This window comes from Oryx dammah, unplaced genomic scaffold (genome assembly GCF_014754425.2).
Source record: "Oryx dammah isolate SB20612 unplaced genomic scaffold, SCBI_Odam_1.1 HiC_scaffold_7, whole genome shotgun sequence".
In the NCBI taxonomy this organism is placed as follows: domain Eukaryota; kingdom Metazoa; phylum Chordata; class Mammalia; order Artiodactyla; family Bovidae; genus Oryx; species Oryx dammah.
Genome location: NW_024070191.1, coordinates 15,339,941 through 15,351,722, shown reverse-complemented (window position 1 = coordinate 15,351,722; position 11,782 = coordinate 15,339,941). Strand labels below are relative to the sequence as shown.

General features: G+C 43.2%; 1 protein-coding gene across 6 annotated transcripts in view; it reads left to right on the top strand.

Annotated features, from left to right (window-relative positions):
* Positions 1 to 11,782, top strand: part of FAT1 (FAT atypical cadherin 1) — a 121,645-nt gene that overhangs the window by 97,366 nt on the left and 12,497 nt on the right. For all 6 annotated transcript variants that reach the window (XM_040243106.1, XM_040243104.1, XM_040243105.1 and 3 more), the window contains 10 exons: positions 176 to 372; positions 1,081 to 1,234; positions 2,044 to 2,277; positions 3,426 to 3,815; positions 5,038 to 5,252; positions 5,824 to 5,961; positions 8,099 to 8,242; positions 8,760 to 8,957; positions 9,935 to 10,736; positions 10,866 to 10,997. In XM_040243106.1, coding sequence (XP_040099040.1) covers positions 176 to 372; positions 1,081 to 1,234; positions 2,044 to 2,277; positions 3,426 to 3,815; positions 5,038 to 5,252; positions 5,824 to 5,961; positions 8,099 to 8,242; positions 8,760 to 8,957; positions 9,935 to 10,736; positions 10,866 to 10,997 — 2,604 coding nt within the window. The remainder of the gene's footprint in view (positions 1 to 175; positions 373 to 1,080; positions 1,235 to 2,043; positions 2,278 to 3,425; positions 3,816 to 5,037; positions 5,253 to 5,823; positions 5,962 to 8,098; positions 8,243 to 8,759; positions 8,958 to 9,934; positions 10,737 to 10,865; positions 10,998 to 11,782) is intronic.

The following is an 11,782-nucleotide window of genomic DNA, read 5'->3' as shown; positions in this document are numbered from 1 at the left end:
TGAGGCTTGGGGGAGCTTAGTAAATGGGAAAGCTAATAATACAAATATAAATGGAATTATTTTTTTTAACTAACTTTTAAATTATATATCTTTGTACAATTTGTTTTTCCTACTACTTCTCTTTTTTTTCAGTTTCAACAAATTTGACTGTCATCTCCTTCCTTTGATTTCATAGGCGGGGATCCTTTGGGGCAGTTTGCTATTGAAAATATACAGAACGAATGGAAGGTATATGTGAAGAAACCTCTAGATAGAGAGGAAAGGGACAATTACCTTCTGACCATCACAGCAACCGATGGGACCTTCTCATCCAAAGCTATAGTTGAAGTCAAAGTTCTTGATGCAAATGACAACAGTCCTGTCTGTGAAAAGGTAGGCTCCTCCTGTCTTTAACGTCATATATTATGATTTCAGATTTCTTTCTTAAACCCTTCAGTCGGGCAGTCACATGGTGCTCCTGCACGTGGAGTAATTCAGATGTCTTCCACGTTGTAAGTTCTTAGTGTTTAAGTCGAGGTGGGGTGGATGGAGCCAGAGTTAGAGTAGTTTCAGAAGTACTTTTGGGGTATGTTTAAAAAGCTTGAAAACATCATTCAAAAATACTGTGAATTATGGGCAGGATTACAGTTGTATGTAAACTCTGAACGTGCTCTGTTACATTTTCCTGAAGGAATTCCCTTCCTCTGGGGCTGAGGTTATGGGGGGCGCAGATATTAGGCCAGCAGCTCTTGATGCACAGCTCTCTTCTGCTCCAGCAGACTGTATTTAGAACCCTTGCTTTTGCACACGCTAGAGGAACCCAGAGGTGCAGGGTGTGGCTTCTGCCCCTGCGGAGCCCATAGTTTTTAACACGAGGACAACGTGGGTACCAAGGAAGAGCTGTAGTTCCACATATGGGGTTGTTAGCTGTGACCTGACTCCTCTTTTGTAAGAAAAATAGTTCTGCAGACCCCTTGGATTTTAGTTTTATTCATTTCCCATGTGTGCTGTGACCCCAGTTAAATGATTTCTGTTCCTCCCTTGGCAGTCATGTTAACTTTCAATGTTCTAAGTTAACGGTATTGTTTACAATCTTTGTAGACTTTATATTCTGACACGATTCCAGAAGATGCCTTTCCTGGGAAGCTGATCATGCAGGTCTCTGCGACAGATGCAGACATCCGTTCCAATGCTGAAATTACTTACACATTATTTGGTCCAGGTGCAGAAAAATTCAAACTAAATCCAGACACAGGTAAAGGTGGAATTTGGGCAAAACAGATTCTGTTTCAACAAAGTCACATATTCAGGTGGTTTTGGCTCACACAGATAATTTGAAATTATATTTTGTTCTTGTAAATTTTACTCTTCTACTACAAAAATGGCATCTTTTAGAAAGGTAAGCAACAATTAACTGTGTAAAATTTACGGTGAGATAAAAAATTAGCAATATCACCTACTTGAATCAAGGATTTAACATTTATAAGTTTTTTATATCACCTTCTTTAAAAAAGGAAAACAACTCAGAAGTTAAAGTATATCAAGCTTTCTGCTTTATCAACTTTCCATATAGTTTGTTTTATTGAATTTGTGACTACAAATTTATAATTCAGCATATTCATTAAAATGATTAATGATATTTTACCTGTCTTTAAACCTCTAGGATTGTATTTCTCTTTGAATTTGTATTTTGTTAAAATTGGGGATCAGGTAACAGTTTTCTATTAAGATTGCCCCCAAATTAATTACAGACATTTGAATCTAATTTTTGAGTCAATTAAAAAAATACCTTGAACTTGGTAAGTTGACAACTCTTCTGCTTTTTGACCTTTTATATAATACAAGAGACCCCAGCCTGGAGGTCTTTATGGCTTAGAGCTGGCCCCTAGCAGGGTTTGATAACCTCCAACTCAGAGGGCTCCCCTAGCTGTTGACTCTGTCACCGACAAAATTATTCTCCAAAGGAAGGCCATTATTCAGATTTTATAAATGTAAGAGGAAGAAGGATGTCTGCTAGCAGTTACATCTTCAGTTTCAAGTGAGCCCCTGGGTATTTGTTTTTAGGGGAACTGAAAACATCAGCCCCCCTTGATCGCGAGGAGCAAGCAACTTACCATCTTCTCGTCAAGGCTGCCGATGGAGGGGGAAGGTTCTGCCAAGCTAGCGTTGTGCTCATGTTGGAGGACGTGAATGATAATGCCCCCGAGTTCTCTGCTGATCCCTACACCATCACCGTGTTTGAAAACACAGAGCCGGGCACACTTCTGACCAGAGTGCAGGCCACGGACGCGGATGCAGGTATAGCCCGGAAGATGCTCTTGTCTTCAGACTGTGGCCTGAGGGGCTGTTTTAAAACACATTCATCCCCTTTCACGTACCCAACCTGATGCATGTTGAGTAACTCATTGTTGTGTTAGCATTGGGATTTCCTTGGTGGCCCAGTGGTTAAGACTTCCCCTGCCAGTATACGGCGTGTGGGTTAGTTAGATCCCTGTTTGGGAAGCTAAGATCCAATATGCCTTGGAGACAAAAAACCAAAACATAAACTATATTGTAACAGATTCAGTAAAGACTTTAAAATGGTCAAAAAAAAAAATTTTTTTTTAAATGTGTTGGCATTAAAAATTGAATGAAATCTTCAGAATAAGGAACTCATTTTTAATGAATATTCAAAATCTCAAAATTGTGCACAGTGAACTTACTGTGATGCCTCTAAAATTCTAGCCTGTGATAACTGATTTTTATATCTCATTGAATTAATTGATAAAGGGTTATTTTTTGGTGAATAAAGCATTTGTGACAAAGAGATTTAGTATCATAGGAACATAACAGAAGCAAACAATATATTGTTTTAGTTTTACAGACCTTTCAAGTTTTTTTTTTGGAGAAAGTAAGACTTTAGGATATATATTCATAGCATTTTGATAGCAGAGAATAGAAATAATTCTTTGGTCATTCCTATACTGAAGAGTTAGAATATCAAATATATTAATTTTCAAATAAATGTTTGTCACTGAAGCTAAGTAATAAGTAGGCTTTATTTTTAAAGATCTGGGTTTTTTTTTTTTAATTTTTTTTAATATAAATTTATTTAATTGGAAAGATCTGGGTTTTTAGAACATAAGTTCCTATATAATGTCTTTTAAAAAAGTCAGATGACTATGAAATTATATTTGTTTTAACTCAGTGAATCTTTCATTTAAAAGTTACATTTTTAAGATCTTAATCAACAAGAATTTTTAAATAATATAAGCATTTTCCCTTTTCATATGTATGCTACATGTATTTTTTAAAATTTATTTTTTAATTGAAGAGTAATTGCTTTACAGATTTTGTTGTTCTCTGTCAAACATCAACATGAAACAGCCATAGGTGTACATATTTTTAAGTAGCATGCTTACATTTCTTGAAATAAAGCATTCTGACATGATATGGTGTCTTGACAGGACTAAATCGGAAAATCTCCTACTCATTGCTTAACTCCGCTGATGGGCAGTTCTCCATTAATGAATTATCTGGAATCATTCAGTTAGAAAAGCCTTTGGATAGAGAACTGCAGGCAGTATACACTCTGACTCTGAAAGCTGTTGATCACGGTTTGCCCAGAAGGTTGACAGCTACCAGCACCATTGTTATATCTGTTTTGGACATAAATGACAACCCGCCCGTGTTTGAATACCGTGAATACGGTGCCACGGTGTCTGAGGATATTCTCATTGGGACTGAAGTTCTCCAAGTGTACGCAGCGAGTCGGGACATTGAAGCAAACGCAGAAATCACCTACTCTATCATAAGTGGGAATGAACACGGAAAATTCAGCATTGACTCTAAAACAGGTAACCCACCACTCAAATGTGAGGAAGCCTTATTCTGCCAGAAAGTCTAGATTGCTCAGCACTTTACTGGCACAATGACAGGTCATATGTTGTCAGTAGATACCCTAAAAAAGAGAAAACTCAAGTTTCCTTTGTGTTGTTATCTGAAGTGGGATTCATAGTGGTTTAGAAGGCTTTAAAACTATAGTTCTGCACACTAAAATCATTTCTGGCTTGTCTGTTATAGATACGAGCAAATTTAAGGAGAAAATTAAAGCATCATACTCTAGTAATTTAGTAAAGATATAAGATGTAAGAAATCAATAAAGGTAAAGAGTGGAAGATAGTAGAAAATTTTGCCCCTTGTGGATCTCATATGAAATAGCTTCCCAAGTGCAACCGGAGTTTCGACCTCTTTGATCTCAGATTCAGTAGGGGCACCTGATAATTCATTAAATTGACTTCTTCATTATGCTAGCTGTGTACAACTGGCAAACACCTGGACTGAGTTCCTTAATGAGGGACTGCCAATGAGGTCACAAGTCGCTGGAGCTCTTGACTCTGGCTGCATAAATACTTTTGTAGTCTTGTTAACCTGTCAACTGAAATAGCTATAAGGAAATCGCTCTCTCCATTCAAACTGCGTTTAATTGTATGTGACTATTTCAGATGAAGGGTAGGTGTGTGATGATGCTATCTTAAAATGTATTTTTAGCACATATAAAATTGTTATTTTTAGGACTTTTTAAGTAGGATAGACTGTAAGGAGGTAAAAAAGCAAGACATTAAAAGACGTTAAGGGAATTATTAAATCAATGGATTTTAAAAAAATGATAGAATGTAAACAGTTATTCAAGAGATTTTTAAAAAGGATATGAATTCTGTAAAAGTAGAAGGAAAAGAAAATGAAAAGCCAAAGGATAGTTTTTATGTTTTCTTTCTGTTCTATTAAAGTCTGTAGTAAACTGTCATTTAGAAGAGATGAGAAATGTAATCATTTTTATAACAGGGATATAGCAAGTACTGAGCAATTTAAGTTTAAAAGCAATTTAAATATTCCAAAGAGTATCAGGAAAGTAAAAGTAATAAAGTTCCCAGGATGAGCCAATTCCTGTTTTAATTATTGAATTAAGAAGTTAGAAAACATACATAAGTGGTAAGTAAACTATTGAAGGTTTCAGTCATAGGAGGAGAAGGTGGTGGCATTTTAAAGCACCAGAAGTAACTCTGATTTTCTGCTCAGGAGCCATATTTATCATTGAGAATCTGGACTACGAAAGCTCTCATGAGTACTACCTGACTGTAGAGGCCACTGACGGAGGCACACCGTCATTGAGCGATGTTGCCACCGTGAGCATCAATGTAACAGACATCAACGACAACGCCCCAGTGTTCAGCCAAGACACCTACACGGCAGTCGTCAGCGAGGACGCTGTTCTTGAACAGTCTGTCATTACGGTGTGTTTCTTTCCCTCTACAGGTTTCTTCTGAGTCTTTGTAAGAATTTTTCTAGGGATTTATCCAGTTTTCTTGTTGCTGCTGCTGTTCTAATTCTGTTTATTTGTTTGTTTGTTTGTTTCTGGCTGTGCTGGGTCATTGTTGCTGTTCAGGGTTTCTCTAGTTGTGGAGAGAGGGGGCTACACTCTCAGTTGCAGAGCACAGACTCGAGCGCTTCCGTAGTTGCAATGTGTCAGCTCAGCAGTTGCGGCTCCTGGGCTCTGGAGCACAGCTCAGTAGCTATGGCACACAGGTTTAGTTGCTCCGTGGCATGTGGGATCCTCCCAGACCAGGGATCAGACTCACGTGTCCTGCACTGGCAGGCGTATTCTTTTGAGCCACGAGGGACGCTCTCATCCAGTTCTTACAGTGAGTGGCCTTACTTGAAAATAATTGGAAGATGAGGAAATGTCTTTTATTAACCCAGTTACTGGCTCTCTTATAAGTTACTGCTGTTGATACCAGAAATTAGCTTAATAGACTTCTGTCAGACCCTCATCTGTCTCCTAAACAGGACTGTGATGTTTTCTAGGTTATGGCAGATGATGCTGACGGACCTTCAAACAGCCACATCCACTATGCGATTATAGATGGCAACCAGGGAAGTCCGTTTACAATCGACCCTGCTAGAGGAGAGGTGAAGGTGACCAAACTTCTAGACCGGGAAACAGTAAGTGGAGAAATGAAATTATTTACAGATTATCAAATAAATAGATGGAAGTGCCAACATTTTGGGAAATGTCAAAAGAACCAGCCTTGTTCTCAGGAAGTGACAAGCAGAATATAAATACCCGAAAAGCAATTATAGTATGAAGATCTCCGGAATATGTGATTTGTTTCATACTTGTGGAGTTTAGAGAATAAAAGTGTGTGTTTAGGATGAAACTCCTGTTGGCACCAAGTGTCTTAAAACCCAGTTAGAATCTGGGTTTTACATAACAGCAGAGATTTGAGAGATGCTGAGAGGAGGGAATTCCCCGTGAGTAACTGGGGGAAGAAAGAATGGAGAAAGGCAGTCACGGGCTGTATATAGGAGATTTTATTCAGTTGTGTTGGAGGAGAGTGATCTTACAAGTGAGAGAGAGGAGATACATCAGGTGTTTTAGGAACAGATTTCAGGCCACAGACAAAGCCAGGATCCTAGGTTCAGGCTCGCACTGCGGGCATTACGTGGTTACCGACGTCTGTGCGCCCAAGTGCAATAGGGCAGGGGATGGTCTCTGAGGGCCAGGCCTGCGGGAGGTCTGAGTGTCGTGAGGGGGTAGGAGGACCAGTGACAGTCGTTACAAGGCGACAGAGCCCAAGTGGGGACAGGAAGCAGTGACGAGACAAATGCGGGAGCTTGGCCGAGGAATAGCGAGGATCACAGAGCTGAGCTGTGGCCCTCCACAGAGAGCGGAGGTGGCCGATGCCTTGATGCTGTTCAGGCTTGCTGTGACTGAGGAGTGCCACTAAAGGAGGTCACAGGGCATAGACTGTGCCCTGGGGAGAGGTGCTCGAGTGTGGTTTTGGGTGTGCTGATCTGTCAAGGAAAGTGGTAGGTAAAATTGTTCAGCCAGTTTTGGGCCACTTTCGTCCAACTTGAGACTTGAAAGCTGGAAATACAGAAAAGGCACATGCCTCTGGAGAGGATCATGGACGTGATCTGAGGTTTGGAGGTAAATGTGGGCGAATGAGGAGAGAGGCGAGCGAGGCAAGCCCTCCCTCCCTGTCTCCATCCCTCCATCCATCCGTGCATCCACTCACTCACTCACCCTCTCTCACAGATAGGAGGGGAGCTGCCGCAGAGGCGATGAAGGGAAGAAGTGAAAGAGCCTTCGCTCGGGGAATTAGAAGGGCATCGGGGGTAATGCAGACTGTGATTTCAGAAGAATAGTGGGCACATCCAAGTTGAAAGGAGTTTGGGGAGATAGTGCTGAGATACTTCATAAAATCTCCATTCTTTAATTCCTTTTCTGACCTGTTATTTTTGAGCAGGGACTTTCCAAGAGATTAGGAAGCATGACCTTTAATGCTTAAGGATTGCAGTACTGCTGGGCAGAACAAAAGTTAGTGTTTTTGACTTGAAACCGACTTCTCAAAACCTTGAATAAACTCATGTCCATTGTGAGGTGGCAGGTGAGTTCCCCAGGCTGAGTCACCCTCTCCCGTGGGCACTTCTCGCAGGACTGGCCTCTTCACTGCTTCCTCTGAAAGAGAGACCTTAAAAGGCGCTGTCCTAGAAGAGCAGCCACCCCACATAAGTCACCTTTTCTAGTAGGAAGTCACAAAGAGAAGCGTCTTGGGAGATTGAGACAGTTGATGGCAATCCAAGTGCGACATCGATGGGGAAGATGAGCTGGAGAGTCCCGAGCGTTGAGAATGAGTGAGCCCTCAAGAGCAGGAGACAGCTAGGTGTGTGTCTGCTTCTAGCTGAGAGTCGCGCTGGGGCAGAGGGAAGGCTGCACTCTTGGACATGTGTGCACATCTTTTCTTATCATTTGTGTTCCTTTTCTGTCTTAATTTCTGTTAATAGATCGGCACATTTCCAAAGTTAGAACACCTTAACAGAGCAAGTGTGTTTCTGAGAGGCATCTGAGATCCTCCTCCGTGTTAGTAACTTTTTCTGTCGGGCAGACACATTCCATTCTGCAGGTGGCTTGTGGCCATGCCCCTGTATGCAGGTTAGGGAATCGCCCGCCTGCAGGGCTCAGGGGACAGAGACCCTCAGATGTGCCCCTCTGGGGGTGTCAGAAGCACGCTTGAGACTGAACCCTGTTCTTTGGTCTTATGGAAACAGACACACTTCTCTTTGTGTTTTCCCCAAGATTTCAGGCTACACGCTCACCGTGCAGGCCTCTGACAATGGCAGTCCCCCCAGAGTCGCCACGACCACCGTGAACATCGACGTGTCTGACGTTAATGACAACGCACCCGTCTTCTCCAGGGGGAACTACAGCCTGATCATCCAGGTGACCGTGGGTCCTGGGCTCCTGGAATGCCTCCCTGTTGGAATGTGTGCTCTCACGGGCCTCGATTGATCGTTTGAAATAACTTTCCTTTTCCAAAGACCGCTTTTGAGAAAAATGGGAAGGGTGACATTACAGGGCTCTCTGTCAGTACTAAAAGATGAGCCATTTCCAAAATGCTTTCATCTTTCTTTTTTTTTGGCTTTGGTTTTTAAGATAGGCTCAGTAGCTTGGTTCTCTTAACCTTACCTTCTGCCCTGTGTTTCCTCCTTGCCCCAACGAAGACCCTCCCACTCCTCCACCAAGCAGCTCTCCCCTCCCCAGCCTCTCTACACACCCCCTCCCCTCCAGTCACCCCTTCCCCACCCATTCTCCCTCCCCTTCTTCCCAACACCACCAGCCCCTCTCCCCTCTCCTCCTTCCAAACGAAACAGCGATGTCTGTTTGCTGTAAATGTCCTGTTCTAGAAGGCATGTGCGGCGTCTTGTTGACAGCTGTGTGGTTCTCTTCCCCTCTGCAGGAGAACAAGCCCGTGGGGTTCAGCGTGTTGCAGCTGGTGGTAACGGACAGGGACTCGTCCCACAACGGCCCCCCCTTCTTCTTCAGCATCGTGAGCGGGAACGAAGAGGGGGCGTTTGAAGTCAACCAGCAGGGAGCCCTCCTGACGGCGGCCGCCATAAATAGGAAAGTGAAGGATCATTACTTACTGCATGTTAAGGTATTCACGCCTTTCTTTGTGGTTTTTTTTTATTTTGAGGACTCATGGAAAAGAGCCACTGTGGTGATCTCTCTTTTCGTGTGAAAACAGCTTATGCCTCTTGAAAAGACAAAACTGCAAAACTGAATTAGAGTTACAATCTGGTTTTCTTTTCTTTTTTTCTGTCAGATCTTCTTTTTTATCCCACAGCACTTGGCAAGGGCATATTTATTTATTTGGTTACTTTATCATAGACCTTCCCAGCTGGTGTTAATGGTAAAGAACCTGCCTGCCAATCCAGGAAACATAAGAGACGGGGATTTGATTCCCTGGGTTGGGAAGATCCCCTGGAGAATTCTTGCTTGGAGAATCCCCATGGACAGAGGAGCCTGGCAGGCTACAGTCCATGGGGTCGCAAAGAGTCAGACACGCTTGAAGTGACTTAGCACACAGTTTAGCGTAGATGTTGGTGGAGCTAAGTTTCAGCATGAATCAGTGAAAGGGCTAGAAAGAAGTATTTATCCTGTGGTTTCTTTCAACAACCCGTACATGCCAGAACTGTACACGATTAATTTTACCACTGCTGCTGCTGCTGCTGCTAAGTTGCTTCAGTCATATCCGACTCTGTGCAACCCCATAGACGGCAGCCCACCAGGCTCCGCCATCCCTGGGATTCTCCAGGCAAGAACACTGGAGTGGGTTGCCATTTCCTTCTCCAATGCATGAAAGTGAAAAGTGAAATTTTACCACTAAGTCACAACTATTAACAATCTCTTTCCTATGAATTCAAGCATCAAATGCCCAATTCCACTATGACCAATTAACATACGTACTCTGAAAAAGCTTTCTACCCTGTCCCTTGATAATGCTTCTCATGCAGAGAATTAAGTATCTATCAATTGGTCCCATTTTAGAACTTGAGCAGTGTAAATATATTTGTATTAAGTTGTGAACGATGACACAGATGAAGGTGATTTCCGGCCCCCCTTTTCTCGCAGGTGGCAGACAATGGAAAGCCTCAGCTGTCGTCTCTGACGTATATTGACATCAAGGTCATTGAAGAGAGTGTCTATCCTCCAGCAATCCTGCCGCTGGAGATCTTCATCACTGCTTTCGGAGAGGAGTACTCGGGCGGTGTCATTGGGAAGATCCACGCCACTGATCAAGACGTGTACGACACGTTAACCTACAGCCTCGACCCGCAGATGGACAACCTCTTCTCCGTGTCCAGCACTGGGGGCAAGCTGATCGCACACAGGAAGCTGGACGTAGGGCAGTACCTGCTCAACGTGAGCGTGACGGACGGCAAGTTCACCACCACGGCCGACATCATGGTGCAGGTCAGACAGGTGACGCAGGAGATGCTCAACCAGACGGTCGCGGTGCGCTTCGCCAACCTCACCCCGGAAGAGTTCGTCGGCGACTACTGGCGCAACTTCCAGCGAGCTTTGCGGAACATCCTGGGTTTGAGGAGGAACGACATTCAGATTGTCAGCTTGCAGCCTGCCGAGCCTCACCCGCACCTGGACGTCTTGCTGTTTGTAGAGAGGTCGGGTGTCGCCCACGTTTCCACCAGACAGCTCCTGCAGAAGATCAACTCTTCCGTGTCAGACGTCGAAGAGATCATCGGTGTGAGGATCCTGGAGGTGTTCCGGAAGCTGTGTGCGGGCCTCGACTGCCCCTGGAAGTTCTGTGACGAGAAGGTGTCCATGGACGAAAGTGTGATGTCAACACACAGCACGGCCAGACTGAGCTTTGTGACCCCACGCCACCGGCGGACGGCCGTGTGCCTCTGCAGAGGTAACGCACACAGGGGTGGAAATGGGCGTGCGGGTCGGTTCACGTTACAGCCTTTGATGGTGACACAGGAAAGATCCGTTTTCTTGAAATTCCTATTCATTCCCCTCTTTTTTTTTTTTTTAAACAAAGAGGGAAAATGCCCACTTGTCCATCATGGATGTGAAGACAATCCGTGCCCTGAAGGATCAGAATGTGTCACTGACCCCAGAGAGGAGACGTATACCTGCGTCTGTCCAGGTGGCAAGTCTGGTCAGTGCCCAGGTGAGAGGTTCAATTAAGAATAAAAGAGTGAAAAAATGTAAAAGTGTTAGTCCCTCAGTCGTGTCCGACCCTTTGCGATCCCGTGGACTGTAGCCCACCAGGCTCCTCTGCCCATGGGATTCTCCAGGCAAGAATACTGGAGTGGGGTTGCCATGTCCTTCTCCAGGGGCTCTTTTCCAATCAGGGATCGAATTCAGGTCTCCTGCATTGCAGGCAGATCCTTTCCCATCTGAGCCACCAGGGATGAGATGACATCTAATTACTTAAATTGCTGTTTTTCTGGCTACTTGTGAAAGTTGTCTTCTCATTTGTTCATGGCCTGGTAGCACTTCCTCTTCTGTGATTGGCCAGTTCATGCTATCTGCTTGATTGTCTGGATTATTTGTCTGTTTCTTATTTTTAATGGATGGAGCTCTGTATAATTTTGAGTATTAACATTATTTACATGTTAATAGACCCCACTGTCTGTATGTCACTGGTCTTTTGATTTAATTTTTATTTTCTCATTTCTGAATAATTTTACAAAATAGTTTTCATCTCTGGATCGATATTAGTTTCATCGCTTTTGTAGAATATGAATTGTTTTACGTCTTGCTTGAGACCATTTTGCAAACCACCTTGAGGCTACGTATTTTTCTAAATTTTTTTCGAATGATTTTTTAATGGCTATTTCATACCTGGATCTCTTATTTATCTTAGAATTCATTTCTCTGTGTTTTACAGTAGTCTAACTTATTCGCTGCGAATGGAAATCCAGTTTTGCTGTTGCTGTTTATGAAACAAAT